This window comes from Neolamprologus multifasciatus, chromosome 4 (assembly GCF_963576455.1).
Source record: "Neolamprologus multifasciatus chromosome 4, fNeoMul1.2, whole genome shotgun sequence".
NCBI lineage: Eukaryota > Metazoa > Chordata > Actinopteri > Cichliformes > Cichlidae > Neolamprologus > Neolamprologus multifasciatus.
In genome coordinates this window covers 25906961-25933822 of record NC_140442.1, presented here as the reverse complement: position 1 = coordinate 25933822, position 26862 = coordinate 25906961, and the positions used below count along the sequence as shown (strand labels likewise).

The window sequence follows — 26862 nt, the reverse complement described above, 5'->3', positions numbered from 1 at the left end:
GACCGGGATAGAAGGAGGGGGAGGAATTCTGAAATGCATGCTGTACTAAACGGCATGGACGTTGCTTCACAGAACAAATAAGCCTAAAATATTCTAGAAAAACAACCCAGGAGTCGTAAGTTGTGGAGTGACAGAGTTAAATCACCTGACATTAATCTGAGTGAGCTGGTTTTTATTAGATTGTGTCCAATTCGAGCCCCTAAAAATAAAGGCATGTGTACAGCCAAAAGTGGCTCTAAATACTCTCATTTTAATATAGTAGTTATATTTTGGTTTGGTCCATTCAAGCCCTCGGCCCATCTGAGAGGCATGGTGAAGGTTTGGGTCAGCTGACTTCAGTGTTTAATAGGTAGTTGTTAGAAACTCGATTACTACATGTTGAAGTGGTGACGCATATCACTCTAATCTCTTTGATGGTCGCGGTACAGTTCAGTTTCAAATGTGAGCTTTTGCTCACCAACATTAGCATGAGCAGAAAGCTCGCTATTCAGCATAAGAGCTATCAGGACTGTTATGTGACACTGAAATTTAGAGTTTTACAACCTGATCTGTCTTGATGCATGCTCAGTCATCCATACATCCATCATCTGGATGTAGTGTTTTCAACCATGATGGATTTCTTTAGTCTTCAACACTGATCAAAGATCACTGATCAACGGTCACTGTTCACAGAGAGTTGGGGAATGGCTGCAATCACAGCATTGTAAGATGGTGAAAGATGTACCCTTAGGCCCCCTCCTCGGTTCATGGACTTTCCCTGTTCACGTAAATGGCCTCCTTGACTCCGCGCTCAAACCAGCTACTCCTGTCCATGATGTGTACATCCTCATCATTGAAAGAGTGTCCACTGGCCTGTAGGTGTAAATAGACTGCTGAGTCCTGGCCTGACGAGGTAGCTCTTCTGTGTTGTGCCATCCGCTTTGCCAGAGGTTGTTTGGTTTCCCTGATGTATAAATCATGGCAATCCTCCTGGCACTTAACAGCGTACACTTTGTTACTCTGTTTGTGTCGGGGGACCTGATCCTTGGGGTCGACCGATTTTTAGCGCAACGTGTTTTGGGGTTTAAATGATGAAAATTAATGACTTAAGAACTGACCTCACAGCCCATTGTTCATTCAGTGGGCTTGTGGAAATGTACTGTTTATAAGATTGGGGAAACCTGCAGTCAGCTGAGACTGAAGAAGACACTTGGATGAGTGACGAAATGTTTCTCCCACTGAAAACGCTTCGTCCAGATGATCAGAATCAACTTTTTGGGATACGACCTGATCTGTTTTATTTTAATATCTTTTTAACTTTGTTGTTTCTCTGGTAAAGACGCAGACGTCACTCAGTCGTCCTGCTGCTGATCGGCATCTCACTGAAAAGCTGCATGCTTTTAGAAATGTGTGGGAGGATTACCTTTACAGTGTATGTTTCTCATACATGCATACAAGTAAAAACAAGCTCATTTGAAGAATTACAAGCCAGACTGAACTGATACCTGGAAAAAGCTTTTATTTTGACTTCCAAAAGTTGCAGTTTTATTTTTCCTGTACAAGACGATTGAATATAGTAGATCAGGGTCAAGGTGGTAAAAAAGGCAGTTTGTAACAAATTCAAGGCTCATCCTCATTCACCCAGCTGCAGTGTGGAGTTCATAAAAAAAATGCTGCTCTTTTGTGTTAAAGCCCTTTGAAATCAGATCTGTCTGAAGGCTGTGGTGAAAAAAAGCCCCGTCCCTTTTAGTGCTACAGGCGCTTTCAGGCCAACTGCTTTTACTGGCCGAGCTTTGATAAAGGGGACAGCGGTGGTGCCGGGCTTTGAGGAGAGACGTGGGTATGAGGTGTTACGCAGTAAAGATAAAAAGGAAAGGGTCCATCCAAATGAATATAACATTAATAACAACAGCTGGGCGGTACTCAGGAGTCCAGGCGGCATATAGGGCTGTCGTAGACCATCTGTAGGTTCACCTTGTGTCCCACCAGCTCTCTGATGTTGTTGATGCCGTATTTAATCATGGTGGGCCTGCGAGACAGAGGAGAAGCCTGCGTGAGCGGTTGTTCTGTTGGGAGACGCGACTATGTTGTGTCTAACAGACGAGAGCGAAAACAACAGAGGTCAGAGTAGTAAAGGATTACTCGCCCGGGATTATGGAACATTACCCAGCTCACTCACTCCACGGTTATTAGCTGTGACATTTGGTCGTAGTTAAGACTCAATTAGCGCTCGATTCAAACAGCAAGCTGAACACAGTGTGCGACAGCGCGACCAGCGAGCGACTCATTTGGGACGACTTCACTTTACAAAAGCAGGAGTGAGCAAAGAGAAAGGCAGAGACTCACAGTCTGACCTCAAATAATTTCACAGGGTAATAGAAATGAAACTCACGTACAAGCAGGAGTAATCCTCCACAGGAAACAAACCTACATTTCTTCAATGTGGGTCAGTTCAGTGCGTACACAAGAAGTGATTATGAGTACACACAGACTTAATCACACACCTTAATCCCTACATGGAACATCTACTATAGTTTGGGAGATACGTACTGACGTCCTTCCCTTTTAGACTCATGCTGTGTTTAGCGTGGCTGACCTCTCAGTTTTCCTTGTAGCTAATTACCTCGTATTGCTTTTCATGCACGCTCACCTTTCCAGAGACAGGCCCCAGGCAATTACAGACACATCCTCAGGGAGGCCCATGGGAAGCAGCATCTCTGGTCTGAACACTCCTGAGTTTCCCACTTCCACCCACTTTTGTAATCCTGTACACATGGAAAGAAATGACAAAAAACAGGGATGTCAAACTCATTTTTCACTGTGTACAGCCCACCAACAAGGACAATTTCAACACTACATCTCAGTCTAGACGATTACTGATTGCGATGTGTCACATGAATGACCATGGGGGAGGTCTCTATCATTGGTGAAAGCTAAAAAACTTACAGTTAAAAGTCTAAAATTTATGTCCTCCTTCACATTTTCCAAAGCCTCCCAGTGGGCCAGATTGGAGTCTTTGACAGGCCAATTCTGGTTCCCGGGTCTTATGTTTGACACCCCTAATATACACCATCAGAAATGTCTATAAAAGAGACTACTAGGACGTTCTTTTGTCTTTCTTAAAGCTCAGTTTCTGTTGTGTGTAAGTTAGACTAATAGCGCTACATAAAAACAGAGTTGCACTGTACCTTCATGGTAGCTGAACACTTCCATGCTGGGCTCTGTGTAGGGGTTGTAGGCAGGCTTGAAGCGTAGTTTGGTAATTCCTAAAAAAAAAAAAAAAAAAAAAAGAGGCGTTTGGTAAAAGAATAGGATATTGTAACTGTCTGTTTACATTTTTTAAAAAAGTGAGTATTAAGAGGCTTTCTATAAACAGCTATCAGCACATTTGTCCCTTCCAAACTTTGGTCTTTCAAGTCCAGTGTCCTCTATCAGTCCTCACCTAGTTTGGTGAAGAACTGATGCAGAACACCCATGAGGTCTCCCAGAGTCAGTCCATAGTCGGCTACTACGCCCTCTATCTGGTGGAACTCTGCTAGATGGGTGGCATCGAGGGTCTCGTTCCTAAACACGCGGTCGATGGAGAAATACTTGACGGGGGTGAACTTCTCCTGGTTGTCAGTGTGAGGAGAAAAGGAAGGGGAGAAGAGTTTTAGAGTTATTGACTGGACACATACGACGTCCCACACCTAAAACCATCTGCTGCTGCTCTTCTATGGAGGGAATTACTCACATTCAGACACAGGAGCATTAGTGAGGTCAGGCGTAAGGCCTGGCTCTCAGTCAAGTTTCCAGTTCACTGTCCAAAAAGTCAATGGGTGCTTAAAGGGCAGGTCTTAAGACATGGTAATGACAAACGCTGTGCTCTTGTTGTCTAAAACATACTCTATGTTTTACTTCAGAAAACAAACATTATGTTGAAATTACATTTACTGACAGGGGAATTACACTCTTAGTCGTGAGCTGTATTATAAAGTGTTACCAAGAAATCACCAGACAGCTCTGATTTATATGGGAAGTGCAGCGTCCCTACAGTCTCACCTGCTGTGCCAGTTTATACAGCATGCGTGCGCTGACTGCTGTAGTGTGAGTGCGGAGGATGTTCTTCTGAGCCTCCTCTATCTTCCAGTCATACTTGTACCTACAAGACAGATGATAAAATGCGATGAGATGCAGTGACAGCAACGACACCGTTACTTGTTAAGTGAGCTTGTGATCACGCCTCACCCCTGTGAACCGTAGCCTCCCTCAGAGTGGACCTTCTTCACCCTCTCCAGGTAGTCCTGTGGGAACTCGTGGGCGTGCGCTGGGTCTGAAAAACAGCGAGTGAAAGGTGATCAGAAATCATTCTCGATTGAACTCTCAGCTCATTTCCACCACTCGGTGACCTCGGGCTCACCGGACAGGAAGAAGGTGTCGTGCTGGTCTCTGGCTGGGTGCTGCTGGGGCTGGAAGAGGGAGTCAAAGTTCCAGAAAGAGCTTTCTATGAAGTTGTTGGTCGGCATCTCGGTGAAACTACAAGAAACAGACGGTTAACTGGGTGTTTTATTATGCACATGTGTGCGTTTCTCCCAGTTTCACAGCTGCTCACCCCATCTCCAAGAAAATCTGCCGGAACTGCGTTCGCACCTTCATCAGCGGGTGTAGGTGACCGCAGTCTGGGGCAACACCCATGGCCTCAAAGTTGTAGGGCTTAAATTTCTTCTCTCTCCAGTTGCCACTAGAACACACCACATGCAGGGAGGTAACACAAAAACATTTCTCTCAAATCATTTCGCCATTTTTAATCTGTGGCTGAGATGATTGAGGCGGGCGAATCTACAGTGCACGTAATCAGCACGCAGAATATCAATTTGAATTTTGGGCAATGCAACATCTGGATACTGCTTTTAGCCAAATCCTCTCTATGATATGATTTCATGCAAAAAAACAAAAGTGTGCAAGCGCTCTTTTCATTCTGTCGCTTTCAGCATGAAAGCTAAAGCATCTGTCCTGCCCTGCCTTTAGGACTGAGTCCACATCTTTGGACTTGTCCCCTTTTATGGGCAGATTTTTTCTCTGTCCTCACTCAGGACCCTGCAGGCTGACACTGACTGCCAGAGGAGGGCGGGCCTGGGTTGGAATTGAACCCAGGCCTCTGCAGTGAGGACTCTGTGCGCACGCTTTACCTGATGAGCTACTGAAACTCTGAGGAGAGTGCATCTCTACATACCTGGCAATCATCTCAGGGGTGAGCTCCGTCTCCTGTTTGCTGATGGTGGTGCTGAAGGAGTTGCCCTTAGTGATCCAGTAAGACTTCACAGTCCTGAACACAAATTAGAATGACCTCAGTACGCAGAAAGGTACTGCTGTTGACAATCTAAAGACCGTAAAAACTTGCAGTTATTTTTATTTTGATTCATACTTTCATAGCAATAAAATCTTTTCAAAATAAAGCCTTTTCGGTACTTCTTGCATGAATTTATTGATAATAAAATAAAGCAGAACATTCTTAATAGCAAGAAAGAAAGTACACCTCTGCATGGATTTGAACTTGTGACCTCACACTTTCAAGCCCATTTCTTTTCCTACTGAGCTAGTGTGGCACAGTAACAAATCCATTATGTACCACACAGATTAGTTGTGATGGTGTTCAGAAAAACAAACATGTGTTTAGCTCCGTTCTTGCAATAATGATCCAGATTTCTCACTTTTTAAACAGACTTCCATTCTACATGGAGACAACACAAACATTCGCCCATCTATGGACCAGCTTTGGCCCAGGAGATGACGTCAGGGTCTGCTTTGAATAACCAGTCAGATAGCCACATATATGTTCTCACAGAAACATGTCGTACCCACGACATGATCACTTCCCTAAACTACAGAAACTCTGATGTGAAGCTAATTAGCAGAGATCCTGTGAGGTTAATACAAGAACCTCTGTGACAAACCTGCCACATCACAATGTGATGGTTAAATCTGTCTCACATTTGAGGATTATTTAACCATCAAACGTAAACATGAATAAAAGCAAAATATTTTGCTGACAGGATAGCAGGGTCTCTAAGGAGATGGATGCTTAGTTGTGCTTTTGTTGTCTGGCGTACAGTTCGTGAGCAATATTCTTTGTGAATAAGAAGATTTTGGAAGAATATGCACGTTGGAGTTCATTTAAGTAATCTAACACCAGGCAGAACATCAGCCATTAAAACAGCAGGATGGAGACAGATATCTTTCTTTGCAAAATTTAGCAACACAACTTTCTTATTCAAACTCCCCATGTGACTTCACAAACCAATCAGGAGCTCTAGTTCTACACTTAGGTAAACATGGGAAAACCAACTAGGTAGATCCAACAAATCATTATTACTTTTTCTAGCGCTCCTCATAGCTGTTTCCTCACATCCATTATTCTTAAGCAGGGGCTCTGCTGCTGCTCAGAGAGGATGCAACATTTATGGACAAGAGTGTCATTTCAATAATCAGTTTAAATGAAGTTAAGCTGGCTGTTAAACTTAATTTGTGCTGCTTTTAGGCACCTGTGGGCTTATTGGAGTGGTGCTGATGCAGGCAGGCGGTTTATTTGTATAGCACTTTAAAAAACACACCAGGCAGACCAAAGTGCTGAACAACACAGATCAAAACAACTAGCAAATTAAAAATACAATAAAATTAATAAGAAAGGTGTCAGTTTCCTACACAGTTAAAAGCCAGGGAATAAAAATAGGTTTTCAATCTGGATTTAAAGACCTACACTGATGACGCTTGTCTAATATGGAGGGGAAGGTTATTAAAAGCATCGGAGCCACAGTTGAGGATGCAAATGTAAACTGTTAAGACACAAGAATCATTTCAGACCTGTATAAAAGATTTATAGAGCTTTTAGGGGAGCAGATCATATGCAGCTGTAATAATAAAAGGATAAAAGGCTTTACCTAAAAATATCATTATATAATATTATATCATCTGAACTAAAGCCATATTCCAAACACACACACACACACGGTTACTTTGCATCCTGGACCTGAGTGCGCTTTAGTACATCTTTATTTGTTCCACTTATTTTACTCCATCACTCTTCTCCATTCAAATGTAAACATCACCCCTCCCACCACCACGCCCACTCTAATACACACACACACAAGTGTGGTTGTTTTTACCGCACAGTGACACGCCATCCACTTCCATGCCTTTACGGATTCATCGGTTATTTAACACAGTGATGAATTTCCCACTCAGGCTGAATGCAGCTGAATCACACCGGGGATCACCTCTTCCATCACATTTAATCAAATGAACCAGACTTACAGGGTCAAACATGCTGAGGCAGAGGAGTGTCAGTACAACCTTAATCTGATTAAGTAAAGCTCATTTTAAAGCTTTTACTCTGGAAATTGTAAGACTTTTTTCCACTTTCCATGACTGGAAACAGCAGCAGCAAATATTTTTGGGACCATTTAAAAAGATTTATATCATGTGTTTGCCCGTCCCTCCCGCCTGTATGTAAGAATAATTTCTAACTCTATGAAACAAATCAGCTAACATGATTCAGACCACTAAGTGACATAAAATCTGATGGTTTAACACTCCTAGCTACCATTGCAGCCATTTGGCTGAAACCCCATGAGCAGCAGACTTCATAAAGAAATGTGAAGTGAAAATATTGCCTGTTGCAATACTGAATGAAATTCAACACACTTAACTATGTTTTTGAAGACCTCTAGAGACGTCTGTCTACTTTGTGCATGTTCATCTTTTATTACTGCTGAGCTTGATGAAAACTTGAATCCAGTAATACCAGGCAAGCTGGAAGGAGCAGGGAAACCCCTGAGTATCAATTAATCGTCTCCTGCCACCTACTGGCAGAAAAAGGTACACATTCACCACTAACTAAACAAGAGGACTTACACTTCAGAGAGCAGTTTTCTCTTCTTCAGCTCATTCTTTTCTTTTTCTTCCAGCTGAGTGATGTTGCCTTTCTGCACCAGAAGCAGTTTCTCCCTGACTTGGTCGTCTATGCTCTCCACCTGGGGATCAAAAACACACCTTAATGAGAAAACTGACCTCAATCAGAAAAGGCGACAACAAAAGGAACACCTACAGTCCTGAATATCCTGGGGCCACCCTCGTGGGCCTTGTCCACTCTTATCCACTTGCTGGACATGGCCTTGCTGAAGCCGATCTTCCCAAATGGCAGTTTCTACACAGAAATAATAGCAGAGTTTAAGAAAGTTTAACTGAAACATCAAAAAAGGCTGGAAATACATGAGAGATGCAGACATTGGGAAATTCAATACAGATGTTTGACAAACATAAAATACATACACGTAAAACCTGAACATAAACAGCCGAGTGGATGTTGTATTCGTAATATTGTGGACTTTCAGGGATATTTAAGAATCAAAACCTTGCTTCTCTTAAGTGTGTAGCAAGTTACCTCCGTCAGGTACCTAATGCATTAGATTCTTTGTTATTCTGATAATAATTAACTATTTCAAACACTAACCATGAGCTCGCTCTGAGCCAGGCCCTCCAGGGGGATACAGCTAAAGACCCGGGATTCATGGCTGCCCTGCTCGGCGATCTCGGTACCCTCCTCGGTCAGCTCCCAGTGCTTGGAGGAGCGCAACTCGGCTGAGATTACCTGTACAGCAGGTAACAAACACGGCTGTCAGCTCAACCTATTGCATCAGTCACCGTGCATTTGACTGTGACAGCCTAACTTCCGCTGCTTCTTCGTGAAACTTACGTCACCGAGAGCCTGGAGACTCTTCACGGCCCCGACGATAACCTGATGATCCACCCCGAGGCTGGTCGCCACGGCCAGGCTGTCCACTCCGTCGTCCACCTTCTCAACCCGCTGTAAAAGCGTCTCCAACACACCGGTGTCCGCCATGCTGTAGCCCTACGAAGCACGAAAGAGACCGGACGTGACGTCGCTTTCTCGGAGGCCGAACATGCAGGAGTAGCTAGGTCGTATCCTTCTTATTTCATTGACCTGTATATTGTTACTCTTATTTGCCTTGTATGTCTACTGTACAAACTGAACTGGAATGACTGACTGTTCGCTTTATAATTTCAAATAAAGTTCAGAAAAAAAGAAGAAAAAAAAAGAGTAGCTAGGGCGACATAAAATGGGTTACCGTAAATATTGTATTTCTGTGCAATTTAGTTTTTGAATTAGAAACAAACAGAGAAATTGTTTCAGAATCAAATTTCTAATATTTTAATAAAACAAAATAAATACTTACTTTAGTTTTTTTATGGACACCAAATAGAAAGATTTTTGACTAATAATAATAATAATAATGATAATAATAATGGATTGCATTTATAAAGCACTTTACAATCCCACTATTCATTCACTCTCACATTCACACACTGGTGGAGGCAAGCTACAGTTGTAGCCACAGCTGCCCTGGGGCAGACTGACAGAAGCGAGGCTGCCATATCGCGCCATCGGCCCCTCTGGCCATCACCAGTAGGCGGTAGGTGAAGTGTCTTGTCAAAGGACTCTTGTCACATACTGCTACTACTATCCACTGGGGTGGTGTCGGGCGGCATGTGCCACGTACAATAAATCATGAAAAATTAAGTTTCAGTTTTTGTTGAAAAAATGTTTTCATGACAGTGCAGATTTCTGGCATTTTGTGTAAATTTAAGCATGTAACAATTTAATTAGACAATAAGACAATTTAGTTAGACTTGTGTTTGTAACTGAACCACCTCATGTTGTGTAGCTGATTTTATACTTATTGGGCTACATACTTATTTATTATACAGACTATACAGTACACAAATTTCCCATGTTTTATGTAACTGAAATGTTTAATTGTGTGGGCTAAAAAATAAGACAGTTGTAGACTTTAATTATATGAAAAGTGTACATTTACTGCATTTGATGCATTTTAACCATATATAATACATATTATACAATGTAACACAAGCATTTGTGTAAAGAAAAAAAAGGCTGTGATTTTGCCACCCCATCTGATTTCCATACAAACCTAAGAAAAATTCTCTAGATCCGCCCCTGCATAGCTAAACATTGTTTATCAGGCATTATCAATAGATGAAATTGGACCTATTATGCTACCTACAAGCTCCATAAAAGCTAGTTTTATTTTAGGACTCTACTAGAAAAACTTTGCTGGTTGTACACCTCAAAGTAATCCTTATTTATCTTACACTGGGTCTTTGTGTAGCACCAAGTTCAAAAAGAGCGACTTAAGCTTCTCTTTTCCTTTGTAGCCACCGTCCTAAAGCAGACTAAAATTGCGTTGTCATGGCAATCCAAGTATGGGCGGATATTATGGTGTACAAGGTGGTCGAACATCCCTTTTTCTGCGAAAAACGCTTTGGCCTCCTCAGCACATCCTTTTATATAACTATGTAATTGTAAATAGCAATAACATTAAATTTAGTGAAAGCTACTGGTTTAATAATAGGCAGATGTTTATGTATATAAATATGTTTCCCCACATGTTTCTCAAAGTGGTTTGGTCCACTGCCGACCAAAGGATGAGTGAGAAAGCGTTATTTCTATAACATAGTTACAGTCGGACTATATTTTATTTTATTGATTACTAACCTTTAACAAGCTTTTCCGCTTCAGTGATGCCACTACATTACAGGAGATTTATAACCCTAGGGGCATCTATGAACATTTAAAAAGAATAAAATAAAATCATAATTTATTTTATCCAGTTTCCAAATGCTTATAGCTATAATTTTGGTAGCGTTTCCCGATTTCTCTTGAGCCTGCTTAATATTACCTGTGAAATACCCCACTTTATATGAATATAACTGCTAGCCGATACGTTTAGTCAAAACTGTAATGAAGGCTTTTATTCAAAATAAAAGTCTTTTATTGATACAAACATAGTTTGTTGTACATTAACTGAAACAAGTCCCACCCAATCCAAAAGCTACATTGAGCAGAAATGTGACTTTAAACACCAGAACATAAAGTGTACTTTCCAGTAATCTCCAAAACCATTTATTAAAATAACTACATCACAGTAGGTAAATTACAAAATAAGCCAAAATTACAAGCACTGAAGAAAAGTAGTTTTTGGGTCCACTGAATTGTTACAAAAACAAAAGGAAAACAAAACACACAACCCTGTAGTTTAACACCACAAGATTGTACTAAATTTCATGTGGAAATAAATGCTGTTGCCACATAACTTTTAAAGGAAACCAAGTCAGAGCAAGCAAGTGATTTGTAGCATCGGCTTTCATATTTAGTGATGAGAATGGGGACTGGTAGTATCGATTAAAAAAAAAAAAAGAAAAAAAATAATAATATAATTTTAAAAAAGACTAAGCACTGACCAGACCACTTAAACAGACCAGTAAATTCAGCCACAACTTGGCTCTGACACATCAAAGTCCAGGTATCTCGTTTTGTGCCCACATGTGCTACATACAAACCAAAAGCACATACGAAGCAAACATAGAAAAGGCAGAGAGCACAGGCAAGCCGTCAATCACTTTCTTTGGAGAAGGCTTGAGACACTGATGCGGGGTGCTGGAGATTCACAGATGGCGGGACGCAGTCTATCTGTACTGGTAGTTCATGCTGCTGTCGCCTCTGCCGTAGCCCACCGAGTTGTGGTACTGAGAACCAAAGCCCTGGTTGCTACCTCCTCCACCTCCCTGTGAGTTGTAACCGGACTGGTTGTTGAAACCTGCACCAAAACGATGACAATTAGTGATGAAAATGTGCATGCATAAACATTTTTCTTAGAATCCTTAAAATCCCAACACTTTACCAGCGTAACTGTAATCTTGATTACCTCCAGCTCCTCCTGTCACTTGGCTCGGGTATGCAGTGCTGTACGAGTATCCACCTGCTCCCCCCTGGTTCTGGTTAAAACTCTTCTTTCCCTGCCCGTAGCCCTGGCCATACTGGTTATAGGAGCCTTGCCCTGAGCCGCTGCCAGACTGGTAGCCCCCTGCAGGCCCACTATTTGTCCCTGGGGGACCTGGAAAAGCTGCTTTCCCTCCTTTGTGCATAGGGGGTTTCTTTTTGAGGGGCTTGCTGGCAGAAGCGGCAGTGTAGGCTCCATCGTTCTGGTAGTATGAACCATAGGATCCCTGTGCTGGGCCCGGTGCTGTGTTAGCTGGAGGGCCAACCGATGAGTTGCCTGATGCCCCAGGTCCTCCGTTTGTACCTCCGTTATTGTAGTAATCTGTGAAACAAGGGCATTGCATGGTCATAAAAACAAACAGCATGGCAGCGGCTGCACCTACTACATGTTTCTTAATGGCAATACATTATCACACACAATCAAAACAAAGCCTGCAGTAGCACAGTGATGAATGAAGTAACATTTATTTAAAAAATAAAAAAAACAACAAAAAACATAAAAACATCTAGAACAAGTCTTTTCTTCACCAACACGCATCAGATCTTCCAATTCATCCACTCTGTCTTCCAACAGCTACAGTTTAGAACTTAATACTTAATACAGATGGAAAACTGAAACCTGCAGACATCCCCAAAATAAGAACATCATGCATTCAGTGCAGTAATGACTTAACAAGTGTTGCTGATGTGATACAGAAACAGCAGATTCTTTTGTTGTTTTCGAATAGACCACATAACCACTTTTCAAAAGCAAACTGGAAAAAACACGGGAGTGAGTAAAAAGCATTAAGTGAACTAAAAAGCAATCCACGTGGAAATGTTCTCAGCATTTGCATCCAAGAAAACGTTATGAAGACAAAGAGAGAGACCAGGCCATCGTCGTGGTCTTGACAACAATCCAAAAGGCAGCATAGTCCAGCTGCCAGCTAATCACACTCCAAAAACAAGCCCCGTCCCCCAGTATGACGGGTGAAGATACTCTGCAACAAATCGGCCCTGCAGCTTGCAGCGATCCAGGAGTTTGGGTACATCCACGGCAACTTGAGAGAACACAAGGTGTTATGGCTACATGCATGCAAGTGGCACGTCATCTCCCCGAGGTGCCATGGTTACGACAAGAGGAACTGGCAAGACAGGGCAGAGGGTAGTTGTCACTTTGTTCCCAGGGTTGAGGACTTGGTGGTGAAGGGGAGTTCGTGATGCTTCGGGAAAACTACTGAGTATTTTGTCCGTTTTTATCCTCGCTACAGCACAGTTTTGGATTTTCTAAGACTGGGGGAACATCTATGTCGCAAACTCGTGGTAGCCATAGCAGTCTGAGACAAAGTCACCTAAAGAGTGAGACAGGGCAGAGAAGGGGAAAAAATGATCAAAATTAGATTTAAATTTTAGTTTGAATTTTTTTTCCTGCCTTAAAATGGTGGCAGGTGAAATACTCATTGGTCAGATTTTGTTCAAACTGAATTTTTGTTTTGGTCTTTTTTAGATTTCTCTGCTCCTGTCACGCTCTTGTCGGTCAGTCCTCAGAACAGGCTGCCAGAACGAAGAAAGGGGTACTCATAAGAGGCGACTTGTCAAAACCAGATTCAATCCTGTGGCTTAAAGCAGAGAAATGTAAAATCACTGAACTGGGAACAACCCAGCATATGGTCTTGCTGGCTGGGGGAAAAACCATTTTTACATAATAGACTACATTTCCCAGAGTTCTTGCCAGATGCAGGAGGACAACATCTATGCTAACAAACTGGCAAAAATATATAATTCTGAAGCTCACAGGGTAAATTGGAGACTAAATTCTCAAAGATTACATTCTCACCCACAACAAGATTAGCAAGGAAGAAATGGACACTCACTGTATCCGGAGTTGGCGCTGTTCCCATAACCATATGTTCCAAAGCCACCTGGGAGGAGCACATAAATTTTATTTTCAAGAGATTTAACACTGTGTCAAGCACACTGACCAAGTCTACCAGCAGTACCAGTAAACCCAGGATCTGTTTTTACCTCCTTGGCCATAGCCGCCTCCGTTATTGAAACCTCTGCCTCTTCCACGACCTCGCCCTCCTCTCCCTCTGCCCCTGGGGGCGCCGACATCTCCAGGTCCAGGGGCTCCCATCATGCCAAACCCTGGCGTGTGCTAAAGAGGAAATGAACATCACAGTTCAGCATAACTTTCTGCATACCTGTGTTTCAGTAACAATGACAAAAGTACATGTTACATAACTATATTTTACAGCTAGTCGACTTCCCCCATATGAGTAATAACACAAGCAAATGTTAGTTATTCATCTTAGCGTTGTGCCGTACCTTATTTGCTGATATCTTAACTCTTTACGTCATAAAGACAACATTTGATGACCTCCCCTGTACCTTTAATGGTGAGTTTCAACACCTCAGTTAATACCAATAAAGACATTGTTTGATGACTATTACAGTAGTTTGTTTTCAAAGGGTAGCTGCAAAGGCAGAGACCACCTTCGCTAACTTCTGTTGCAAACCCAGTCATTTTGTTCTATAAGCAGGCCTAAAATATGACAGGAAGCACTCCGCGCAGAAAAGAGCTTCAAGGGATACTCATGGTAGACTTTCAAGGGTAAAGAGTTCAAATCAATACCATTATACTTTTGCTATTAATAGCGTTAGCAAACAAAACAGTTAACCAGTTAGCAGTAACCTAGCCATAGTTCATGCCATTAGCAGATTAAGTAGTTAGTTACCAGATCAGCTCAACAGTCTGGGTAAACTGGCTAACAGCATCCACTCAAGATAGTATTTTGCTACATAACATGGATGAACTGCAGATGATCTTATCAGGAGAGCCAGCGTTTGCCACCATTAACCAGAAGATTTCCATTTATTGCAAGCCCTACAATGGACTATAATTTTCTCTTGACAACCAAATCCAAGATAGCAGTGGGAGTGGAAGAGAGCATTGAAGAAAGATGCTCATTAAAGTGTTTTTCCCCCCTTTGTTTTTTTTTGGCAGATACTTCTGTTGTGCATCTTTCAGATAGAATTCACTTGTCAGCCTGTTAAGAGGCAACTGTCTCATGTTTTTAAGATGTGACACAATCCTTTCTAACATCAGTAATTAACTCAAACAGATGAACAGAGCATGTTTAATTTTAACTCCTCATTTCTTTTATTTGAGCAGTAATGGGGCCATTATACTTGCTGCATTGCCTGTGTCATGAGTTTATTTTGAGGTCACGTGACAGGATCTTCTTTTGGCACTTCGGCTGGTCATGCAGCTCTTAAGTTGGCGTGTTGTGTGTACAATCGTTACGGCTTTTACTGCCATTTTAATATGATGCTCCAATACAGAACGCCCGCCCCCCCCAAACACAAGACCCTACAACTTTACTTCACTGCAAGACGCAAGATGTAAACTTGTTGGATGTTACTCTTTCATCACTGTCATGGTACATTACCACTGAGCTGTGCAGGGACTGATGTACACAAAATACAACATGCACCACAGTTACTTTAACTACAAATAATGCTTTAAGCAAAAATCTTGGGCCTGGACTTTTGAAATGGGATGCTTACCATGGGTGGTCCCTTTTTCTTTTTAGCAGCCTCAGGTGCAGAGCCTTCAGGGAAGAGCCGTTCCAGTGCAGCCAGAGCTGCATAAGCCTTAGCCACCTTTTTATTGGATCCTGTGCCCTGGAACTTCTGCCCGTCGATCTCCACCTCCATGACAAAACGTTTGTCGTGGCTGCCGCCGGTCTCTGATATGAGCTCATACTTGAGGCCTCGACGCTTCTCATTCAGCTCCATCACTGGGTTCTTGCCGTGTTTAGTGAGGATTGGTCCCTGCTGGCGAGCAGTCTGATAAGAAAGAGTTGGTGGGTAAAATGACACATTGAGCAGTACAGGAAACAACCCAAAAACTGGTTGCTGACACACATACCTCTGCAGCTTCAGTGCTTTCTGCATTAGCTGCTCCTGCGGCAGCAGTGATAGTTTCGACAGGTGGCACTACTGGCTTCTGTTGTTCCACAGTGTTTGCTACTACTGCCTCGTCTGCTTTTACTGCCGGCTCAGGAGACTTTAGTTCTACTCCAGTGGGCAGGCCCATGTCCTGTAAAACCTAAAAGGTGCCCACAGAAGATTCAGTGTAGGTTAAAAAGATGCAAGAATAAAATCTAACTACAAAAAGACAGAATAAGAAAAAGACACTGAGGTTTAAGGCAACAATGAAATCTAATATACATTTCAGACAGTCTTGCAAATGTTTTGCCTACCTTTACAGCTACGTGCAGCTTGGCAGTGCGTTTCGATGGGCCTGAAGCCTCAAATGTCTTGCCATCTACCTCTACAGCCATTGTAAAGACAGGAACATGAACTGGGCCAGTCTGGGAGATCAGCTTATACTGTAGTCCTGGCTTTAACTGATTGAGCCTCATTAGGGCATTCATGGCTTGGGGAGGCTCAGCCTTCTCCTCTGCAGCTGGTGATAAAGTCAGAAAAACAGCATTATGATAACAATAACAACATACAGTAAAATCAAAATGTTTTACTTTAATTATCAGACTAGTGAAATTTCTTTGACCAGAAAGTGGTTTTAAAAATTATAATTACTAAACATCTTTTTTAACCTATTGAAAGTGAACAAACATCAAAATTGTTAATTTAATTCAAATAGAAAGGAAACCTACTGGTACATGTGCTAAAGGTTCACATGCAACTGGAGCTAAAAGAGCACTTACATTTCTTCTGCAGTTTTTTCTTCTTTTTATTGGGACTCTTGTCATCAGTACCCTCTTCTTCCTCGATAGGCCTCTTCATTGGTGGTGCATATGCTGTACTGGGTGGGATTTGCACTGAAACACAACAACCAAAGTTGTGCAATGAGATCATTCAAATTATACTAAATACATATTAAATATACACCATGCACAGACAAAACTTCCATGTCTAATGTGCTTTTGTAGACGACTTAAATCTCAGGTTTACCTGTGTAATCGATAGGAGTCTCAGGTCGAGGTTTCTTGGGCATCTTAGAAGGAAGTGGATCCATTCCAAGCACTTTGTGAAGCTGTCCAAAAGCTGACAGTCTTAAGGCATGCTGAGGACAACAAGCACATGATGTTAACTATATACCCATTTATGAATATGCAGAACACAGACTGTATATGAAAGAAGGACACAGACACGGTGACATCACTCACTGGTTTATGAAGCCCTGTTGTTAGTGTCAGAGCCATTTCTTTTGTTTATTCGTTTACTTTAAGTCAGAAGTGACTATATTTGGACAACGGGTTAAAGTGCTAAGTCACCAGTTATGGCTAGCAAAACTCATCAGCATGCTGCAACCATAAACTGCTTGACTGCATCATAGAAACCAGCTAATTCAAGTTAAGCAATAGAGTTTAAAAGTACTGGAGGTTTTTTCCCCCCAATGACCCCAATTTTAAACCTAATTTGAAAATATAATTAAAAATATGAAATAAACAAATCTCTCTCCATGCAGATCATGTTAGGCTGTTTTTTTGTACCAGGCTGTAAACATGATTTTTCTTTCTTTGCTGCATATTTGGGAATTTAAACACAGATGTCGATGGACATGAGCTTGCTTTTGTAGCCAGCCTCTTGGGGCCTTTTTGAGGCGCTGCTGCTGCCGCCACACTCGCACATGCACATGCACTAACCTGTGCACTTGCTGTGATGTCTTCTCTTTGCTGCTGGTCCAAATGACCAATTGCATCTGTTGGCTCCTTCTCACATGGATCCGAAATTCCAGGCCCATCTTACAACATAAACAAACGACAGCATTGGCGTGTGCTTAGAAATAAGCACACAAACTAAACAAGTACAATTACACTTGCACAATTAAAGTTTTGAGAAGAGATCTCAGGTGTATACCTGCCATGAGGATTCCTGAAGCCAGACATTCTAAAACCCTCCGCAGAGCCTCTCCTGCACCCATGGGCCGGTTCCCTGTGCCAATGGCTTTCTCACAGATCAGCTCCAATGGCTGCAAAGCATGAGAGACAGGATGCTATTTTTAAGCCCAGTTACTTACACAAAGAGATTTCAGGTCATAGTATTAGAACGTGAGATAGTGGTGTCTTGAAAGCAATAACAAAGGAATTTTAAAGTTTCTTTTTTTGTTTTTTGACATTTTCATCAGCCTTGGCAATATTTATTCAACATATGTGATAGTCCTAAAAAGGCACAATCAGCGCATATCTATCTAAAATTTATTTATTTTTGTTAGAAGGCTGTTTTCTTTTACTCACCCAGCCCCGGAGTGGGGCCCATGTGGGGACGCGGGCGCATAAGTCCCTTAGGATCCGGATGACAATGACACAGGAGCGAAGCCCATTGGCTCTAGCCTGAGGAAACAAGAAGGGGTGGGGGGAGGGGCACAAACAGCCTTAGTTAAACAAAAAACAAAACAACAAGAAAAAAAACAAAACAACAACAACACAACAGAAAAGCAGACTGTACGCAACAAAAAGCAAGATAAATATTCAAATATGTGGAAAGATAAAAATGAAGCCACACAGACTACAGCAGCTTAGCTTTGTCATTATGGTAAATGTCCAGAGAGATTAGGTGACAGAATGATGTTTGATCACTTTGGTGGAAGCCTAATTATGTCTGCGAATCAATAGCCAACATGATCGATGGTGTAGTTACTGCTTGTTTCTGTTTGTAGGGGGGAAAAAAGCATGCATATGAATGTGCGACTAAAGCCACCTCAAACTTTATGTCAACTTTAAAATGATTAACATGTGTGTTATTTCAGAGGATATGCATACATGTGCTGTCATTAAAAGAGGCCATGACTAAGTTAGTGGCAAAGGAAGTTTAAAATATGACTCGAGGTGCAATATTTCTGCTGCTTTTGTGGCACACAGAGTAACAGAAACAGCCAGAGAGCAGAAACAGCTGAGGCCACATACTCTACAATAACAAGCTGCAGAGATGGAGCACTGATCGTTATAGTGTCAAAGCCAGAAATGAAACAGGCGAAAATACTACAATGAGATATAATAAAACACAGTTAACTAAAGGGAACCCTTTCTCAGAAAACTACCAAAAGTGGAGCTTGCGACTTGCAGAAGTGTGAAAATAATGACAAAGCACTCACAGCAACACTGACATTAGAGAAATATTGCACCTGGACAAACCATGGATTAGTTCCCCCCCTCCCCTTTTTTTTTTACTGATTTGAGTTAGACGCTATTAAGCTAAATGTGAAAACAAAGAAAATCAGGGACTGAAAAGCAACAATTTCTCAGTTTATGAAATGATAAAGCAATAAAAATCTGTTATGTGAGTAAAACAACTCTACAACAGTGCGATGACAAAGGTTTCCTAAGAAACAAACATCCAGGTCATCAAGAATTACTACAGGAAGTACACTTCAAAAGAGTAAATTTAAAAAAAAAAAAGAAAGAAAAACAAAAAACACATGGAACGCCCAAATAAAAGACAAACAGCATAAAACCAAACTCAAAACTACTTCTGTTTTAGAGACAAATAAAGACAAGATCCAAACCTGGAACCACTTAGCGTGGCGGAGAGACGCCAAGGCAGTTAGGCATTTCTGCCTGTCCAGAACATCCGGGGGATCGTTGACTGAAAGCGTTTCTATTGGCAGGTGGAATAAGAAGACAAGGTACAGTTTGACCAAGGGGAGTTCTGTCAGCCGGCCAGGGGGAACACAGGCAGCCTTCCCAAACCACAGCCAGGAGGGGAAAGGGGAGGGGGACCCCTCCACTGGAGAACCACCAAACGCTCCCAACCTCCCAGTTAATATGGTTTGACATGACCCGGCACGTAACAATTACACTTAAATTCCACCGGAGTGACTGTAATGCAGAGTGCGTTGTAACTGGAATATGTAAAAAATAAGAGATTACAAGAAATAAAAATAAATCCCTGACGTAGAAAGGCGACTTTATAAAGGGATTATAGGTTGCATCAAATGGGAGGTTGTCTCTCCATAGCCGCTTCAACTCAAATGGATGCTTTAGTTTCATTGCCTAAAACGGTCTACTTTTCTTTTTCTGGTGCTAACAGGAGGTAGAGCCCCTCCCCTTCACCCCTAGATTGGGTACACTGCGCTTTGCCCCTTCCGAGACAGAGAGCGGCCAGTTGGTCAAAGGTCCAGCGTCCCTAAAAATTGACAAACTAGAAGGCTTGACAGAGAGAATCAGAATTGAAACCACAGGCAAAAATGATCAGATACACAAAAAGTGGGTATAAAAAAAGTCCACACTGCAGCAAAACTGATGGCTTAAAAAGAAAAAATAAATAAAGTCCCAAACTGGGCCTCACTGTGAGCACGAAGCTACAGATAAAGTCAAGGTAGAGGTCTATTGTTGAAAACTCAAAAAACGCAAAATACAACAAATGTTTTGTTGTATAGCTACCAATAATCCAAATAACGACACGTTTCACATTGCCATTAATTATTACTAGCTGACGTGTGGGACCAACCCCTGGATTTTTGGGTGTGGTTGGACAGGCAATTTCAAGTGTCCCTTGTCATTATCTGCAACCCCGAGCCTTCCCTGCTCAACAACATCAGAGACTGTCAATAGCCCACTGCTGGGTGTCACTGCACGTTTTGCTACTCATTTTTGCTGCAATGCAAACTGTTCATCATCAATGATAAAACACATGCAAACAAAGTGGTCTCTCTTTTTGTATTTGGTTAAATTCTCAGTAAGCCTTCATTTCTTTGGTGACCTTGATCATTAAGGGGGAAGAAAAAGCCACGTCTTCAGAAGTCAGTAAACTACCTGCCCTATACTGTATATTGGGCCATCAAAAATGTCCAATTACATTACATGGAACTACGAGAGTGTCTAGAGAGCTATAAGCATAGCACACTTTCATTATGTGACTGCATTTCTTGTCCTCTAGCTCCATTGAAGGCCCAATAAACAATATCTGTCTAGGCTGGTTACCTGCCTGGCCTCCCTGCTGGAAACAGGGTGCCACTAAAAAGAGGGGAAAAAGAAGAAAGAGAAGAAAAAAGAAAGAAAAACACTGAGGCTTTCTGTCAGGAGCTTACCTCCAGCTGCAGCCCTCTCAATCTCTTCACGGACCAAAGGGGACGTCAGGTGAATTGTGAGGGTGAGAGGGGGCTCCTTGGTGTTCTTTATGACGATGCTAGCTTCACGGATCTGTTGGGTCACCACATACTTGTCTTCTGTGATCGACTGAAAGAAAGAAAACAAGACAATCAGTACAGTTTAAAAAAAAAAAAAAAAAAAAAAAAAGACTTGACACTGGTTTCTTTAACTTATCCAGTCATGAAGGAGGACACATGTAGGGATACCAAAGACTATACAACTGTAGAATTTCCTTAACAACATAACACTACCCAGGGATCCAGAATGAAAACTTGGAAATCTCTTTATCCTCTAAATTTGGGTTTATAAAAAGCCCTAATGTCTTGTTTCATTTCAAAGATATTGAGTTATTATAGAAATCTATGAAGCTAGCAAATATAGATTCTTGGTCCTAGATCATTTTGTTTTATTAAAACTGCTACCAGTAACTTTTCCCCAACAGTTTACATACCAGTACAGACGTAATCTCAAGGCTTATATCAATGGATATGTTCTCATCCAACCAAATTCTCACTGGTGAGGCAATCGCAGATTTCACTTTCATAAGAACAAAGGCAACGACTAGCTTTTCCATAATACCCATTACTATCATTGTTCCCACAAATGTGTCCGTCTGCAGACACTTTTGGGTCAGAGGAGTTTTCACGCTTCTGATTAGCTTATTTAATGCTTACATTTTTCTGAAATTTTAATTAAAAAGTATTCCCAAGTGTGAAGGGCTAACCCGAAAATACAAGCTTTCCGGGCCTAACACAATGTTAATTAATACGTTTAAAATACAAATACTGGCAGGTGGACGATTTCAGCCAAATAACATTTTCATTGGTTTAGTGCACCCTTGAATTCATTTTAGCTTTACATTTCCTCTTCCCAGCTCACAGAAAGAGGAGCTGCTTTTTGGGTTGGAGTCACTGCTTGTGTGCATGCTGCCAGTGGGAAGTTTTTTTTGTCCTTACTGGACAGGATGACACGGACAACCAGAACATCAGTCATGTCAAAATTGAAAAGAATTTTCCCAACTCAAGTTTAATTTCAGTTAGCTTTCAGCTTCTGCTTGTTTCAGTTTAGTCTTCATTGTTCTAAAATGGGCCGTTTTAGTTTTTCCAATTACTATAATGAGAAATATGTTTAATAAGGCTAAGACTTTACAGGCATTACAATACAAGTAGCATCACAGCCACATAGGTACCCCAAATCTCTATCAAGACATGCCCCAAAGCTTCAGATTGATAATGCACCACAAAGACTAAAACTAATATAGTTTATAAACATTTGCTCACTTAATTTGCCTTTTTCTAAATCTACTTTTTATCTTTGTGTTAAATCGCATCTAGTTTTAGTTTAGTTTGAAGTTATCTGAAATAGCAATGTTATAGTTAAATAGAACTTATCAGAATATAGAGTGAATCGTCACACTTCTCACCTTGAGCTGTGTAACAAGGTTTTCAGACACCTTCTTCAGCAGACTGATGGTAGGCTTGTCCTTACAAAGGAGCACCAGCTCTAGGTCCAGGTCCCCCTTCAGTAACAGGCCTTTAGCAACCAGTCCCACCCTCATGACGCCACGCAGAGAGCGGGTGGCCTGATCCCTATGCTCACTTTGAAAAGACACCGGATGCACAGTGGAGAAGAATAAAATGAAACAAAGTCAGATTTGGTTTTAAAAAGGTACTTGTTTACTCACCAAAGTCTCCAACATCTCACCTTTCTTTATCAGTCTCTGTGCCTGAGTCAGACTTTGTCGTCCCCTTTTCCTGTTTATCCAGCCAGTCAGAGACAGCCTTGAGTGCTCTCTCTGTGTGAGACACCATGTTTTGTACACTTTCCAGCTCTTCCTGTGTCGGGTAGATGGCAGAGTGTTTTGCCATAACATGGCGGTCGTCATTCATGAAGACACGCATGGCGCGGTGGCGCATTGGTGGTGGCTAGTGGTGAAAAGAAACAACAGCGTGAATTTAAGGGAAACATCTGTCACATGGCTAGACGAGACTAGTTTCAATCAAAGCATTCCCATCGTAACACTACCCAGACTTCAATGCATGACAAGAATGTGCACGAGATTTATTACCTCGCGTTCTGCAAATAAAAGTAACATTTACTCTTGAAAATACATTAATACCTCATCTTGAATTACCCTGGGACAATTAACCAGATTAACACACTTATGCAGCAGCTCCTCAAACTTCAGTCGAGGTTCTATTCAGACCAGTTATTCAACTAACTTTACTAATCCAGCTTTATGAAATAGCTCCTGCTCAACCTGGAAAAAACATTTATCAAGATTAAACGGGCCACCAAACTAAGACCTCCTTCCTCTGACCTTGTTTGATGAAATGAAATACTGAACACAGAGGTCAAGCTTCTAAAACTAGTCATTACACGAGCAGAGGGTATGCACAGGCAACCAAAGCCAAATTATGGGAGAGTGATGGCAGTGATGTGAAAGCAGCCAGCATGTGTTCCCAAAGCCCCGGGCATCATGAAACAACAACATGCTGGCTGCATCTGATGGGTCACAATCATTTGTCCTGTTAACACTGGTATTGAATATAAATGCCGGGATATCCTCTGCCCTATAAACCACACGCAGTAAGACTTGAAAAATGAAAATTTTACCATTGCTGTTGTGGAGACCGTGACGGCTGCTTTATCCAGTGACCCACAGTATTAAAACGGTCGTCTTGGCAGCAGATGACTTTGCTGCTGTCCGAGTCTGCAGGACGGAAATAAAAAAAAAAAAAAAATCAAAAACCAGGGCAAAATTAAAACCAACAATTTTTTTTATTTCAAGTTTGCCGCTGTTCGACATTCAGTGGCTCAGAGGTGAAAATGTTTTTACACTTCACTGGCATCTTTGGCCTCCAGCTGCAGCAACATAGTTGGCACAAATTTACAAGCCTCAGGCACTAAACAGGCCCAGCCTCTCCTGCTCCACAATGCGACTCACTCGTGTCTACAAACCACAATATTTCAGAATAAAGGGCAATCATGTTAGATTTTTTTTAAATTTCTAACCAAAATAAAAAAAAACAGGCTGGTGTAAACAGATTAATGTGAGTGGAGGGGAACAGCAGAACCTTCACGGACGACTGAGTGTTCATCAGTGTTGTCTGACGTGATGAGTTTAGCTGCTACTGTGTTACTACAGCAAAACGCTAAGATCTGGATCAAATAGTGGCGTGAAGTGGGCGGGCAGGACTTCTCATTCAATAGTAACGACACACCCACATGTCTCACATACTGTAGCATTCCCATCGTGGGTCTACCTTTCTGTACCTGGATACAAAGCTGACATAACGTAAAAGAGCTGAAATCTTAAACACGGCTCGTACTGCCCCGTTTTCTACGCTCCAACCTGTCAACGACTTACCGAAACATGGCTCAAAGCCAAAATGAGCTCACGTCGAACTCCCCACGAGCCACTAGAGCACTAAAACTTCACAGTGAAACGTAACCTTTACGTCAAGAAACAACCAGTCCCCGAACCCTCGCAGCTCCAACTCGTGGATTTAAAAACAGACGCCATTTTAATTCGGCGCAGTCTGGCTGTTGACGGCAGCTAGCTCGCATCCCCGACAAAAACCGACCGCCTGCGGTTTAAAGCTGCGCAGACATGCTCCACAAATCGGGAAACACAGGCATGTCTGATACCATTATTCCTGCCAATTGCAAAATTCGATAATATGATGCACATTAACTGAGAATTTTGAATTTAAGTACTTGTCTGCTGCTTATCAGACACCAAAATGGTAGAGGAGACAAAACGAGACCCCATTGAAACCTCAGCTACAGTTAGCACTAGCATGCTAGCTTTGCCGAACAATGGCAAGAAAAGCTCAACATCTGAAGTCTACGAGCCCAGGACGGAATATACAGTCGAGCTACTGAACTACTTTTGGTATTCAGCTTCCTTAGTATGTTCATTCCTAAATACTTAAAGTCATTATTTCGGAGCTTTTCTTATTACTTACCGTTGTGTCGTTAACACAGCGCTTCACGCTAGCTCCCGGTCTCGGCAGCAGGAGCACAAATGGAAACGCCCATGATCTGGGAAGAGAATGGTGCTCATTGGACTAAATTTCCACGTGACTTGAATATTTACAAATAGAAAAGAGGAACACCGTCTTTGGGGCGTGGCCAATAATCAAGGCATTGAATTCTAAACACTTGGCTGATTGATTCAGCAATGTTTGGGACTAATGTCACGACAGTTATCTTACATAACAAATATTCGTAGTCATTTCCACAGCTTGTGTGTTACTGTGAGAGATCTCCATAAAGTTTCCCCCACAAGAATAATGACAGTTATTTAAGGATTTGGTCTGAAAAGTAGTGGAAAAAGCTACTTTTCAAAAGAAAAAGTAGCTTTGGTATCTTGTATGAAAAAAGGGGTTGCAGAAATTATAAAGAAAATATCACAGAATACTTTTCTTGATCCAGATATAGTATTACAGTCTGGAATAGTCTTTTCAAATTAAAATTATCTCACATCTTATCAAACTCAGTTCTAATCAGCTCACGAAAACTCGAAACATTTCAGCATTACATTGTTACTGCGCTGGTTATCTGGAAATCATACAGTTGACTTTGACACACCATCAGATACTTTTTTATCAAAGGTCTATCACCAAGTTATCGTTATACATAATTTATGAAAACTATTGTTATTTTTGTGATTCAGTTCTGTTCCAAGACTTCATGCAAACTTTGAGAAAAGCGCATTTAAGCACAATGTCAGACTCCGTGATTGGCTTTATAAAACAAATATTATTGCGACGCATATAAAAAAAATCTATCATAGGGTGAGAGGCAGGGTACACACTGGGTAGGTCACCAGTTGTGTTGCAACAACACATAGTTTACCTTTTAGGGAAATATATATCCACACGAACCACTGCCATAAGGTTTTCCAACTCTTAAAATTACACTTCTCTCATTTATATGATGTAAGAACCCATATGTGGGTTGACAAAAAGATTGATAACAATGACAAACAGCTTGTTTGTGTTTGTCCAAAAGTGCAAAATCAGACTAACAGTCCCATTAAGGCTGTGATGGAAAATTCTAACACAGACTGAACGACTCTGTTCCCATAAGATAACGAGTGGTTAAACTGAGATCTTTTAACTTTTGACCTTGAGGAGTTTAGAGTGGTAGCAGACACCTCCCTTTTGCTCTGGAATGCACAAAACTGTTTGAACAGCATTTTTTTTTTTGTTCTTTTGCCATGCAGCCCTGACCGCTTCACAGCAGATTAACCTACATAAAATTAATATGTTAAAGATTCACTTTCCCTCTTTGTTGCTACTGTCTTTAACTTTACTGTAGATTTTAAAAGCTAATGTTCACTAATTAACATTAAAGGTTTTCAGTTTGTAACAGTTGCTGTTGTAATGCAGTGTATCGCCGCATGGCGGCGCCTCCTGTCTCATGACTGGTGCGTCACCCCCGTTTTTGTTCTTCTTCTACCATCTTTGTAATGGATTCTTACGTGGGTACGCGGACTAGAGTGCTCTCAAGTAATGTGTGGTAGAGGTAGCACTTTTATTTTTGATATTTTAAATAAATGAGTGCTTGTGGGAAGTTAGAAGCTGTTACTCATTCGCTATCCATCTCCACCGCACGTTATAAGTTCAGGTCAAGAGCATCAAGTCACTCTATATTGTAAGCTTAAGACACTACCCCCCTCCCCTCCACAAATTGAAGCTTTTGTAAGAGCAAAGAAATCTGTGCTGGTTTCAAAAAATTTGGACAGAGTGAGCCATCTGATGTGCTAAGCTAACCTGTTGCCTGCTGTGATTTGATCTTCTTGCCTATCTCCTAGCAAAAACATTGTGGTTTACTGCCCAAAATAAGGTTTAAAGGCCAAGTCTAAATTTGAAACTGAACCTAAAACATTCACAATAACTGCCATTATAAACTAAATTT

The 26862-nt window shown here is 41.5% G+C and overlaps 2 protein-coding genes across 3 annotated transcripts; both read right to left on the bottom strand.

Moving 5' to 3' along the window:
• Nucleotides 1-1481: 1481 nt before the first annotated feature.
• farsa (phenylalanyl-tRNA synthetase subunit alpha) lies at nt 1482-8910 on the bottom strand. Its single transcript, XM_085156899.1, has 13 exons — nt 8711-8910; nt 8468-8605; nt 8063-8161; nt 7870-7988; nt 5192-5284; nt 4571-4699; nt 4379-4494; nt 4207-4291; nt 4021-4120; nt 3422-3590; nt 3168-3245; nt 2630-2744; nt 1482-2008 (listed from the first exon to the last, which is right to left on the bottom strand). The coding sequence occupies exons 1-13, from the start codon at nt 8855-8857 to the stop codon at nt 1903-1905; spliced, it is 1494 nt and encodes a 497-aa protein (XP_085013025.1). The 5' UTR covers nt 8858-8910; the 3' UTR covers nt 1482-1902.
• Nucleotides 8911-10794: 1884 nt separating this feature from the next.
• LOC146520634 (interleukin enhancer-binding factor 3 homolog) lies at nt 10795-25016 on the bottom strand. 2 transcript variants are annotated; one of them, XM_085156892.1, is made up of 18 exons: nt 24906-25016; nt 23551-23647; nt 22639-22859; nt 22358-22532; nt 20874-21021; nt 19350-19441; nt 18082-18177; nt 17705-17816; nt 17491-17588; nt 16796-16907; nt 16549-16662; nt 16084-16289; nt 15750-15929; nt 15386-15667; nt 13841-13973; nt 13690-13737; nt 11763-12158; nt 10795-11654 (listed from the first exon to the last, which is right to left on the bottom strand). In XM_085156892.1, exons 2-18 carry the CDS (start codon nt 23551-23553, stop codon nt 11524-11526), a joined length of 2547 nt encoding a protein of 848 aa, XP_085013018.1. In that variant the 5' UTR covers nt 23554-23647; nt 24906-25016; the 3' UTR covers nt 10795-11523. The 2 variants fall into 2 exon arrangements, with proteins under 2 accessions (XP_085013018.1, XP_085013019.1); XM_085156893.1 differs by lacking the exons at nt 10795-11654; nt 11763-12158 and adding an exon at nt 12318-13167.
• Between the last annotated feature and the right edge of the window lie 1846 nt (nt 25017-26862).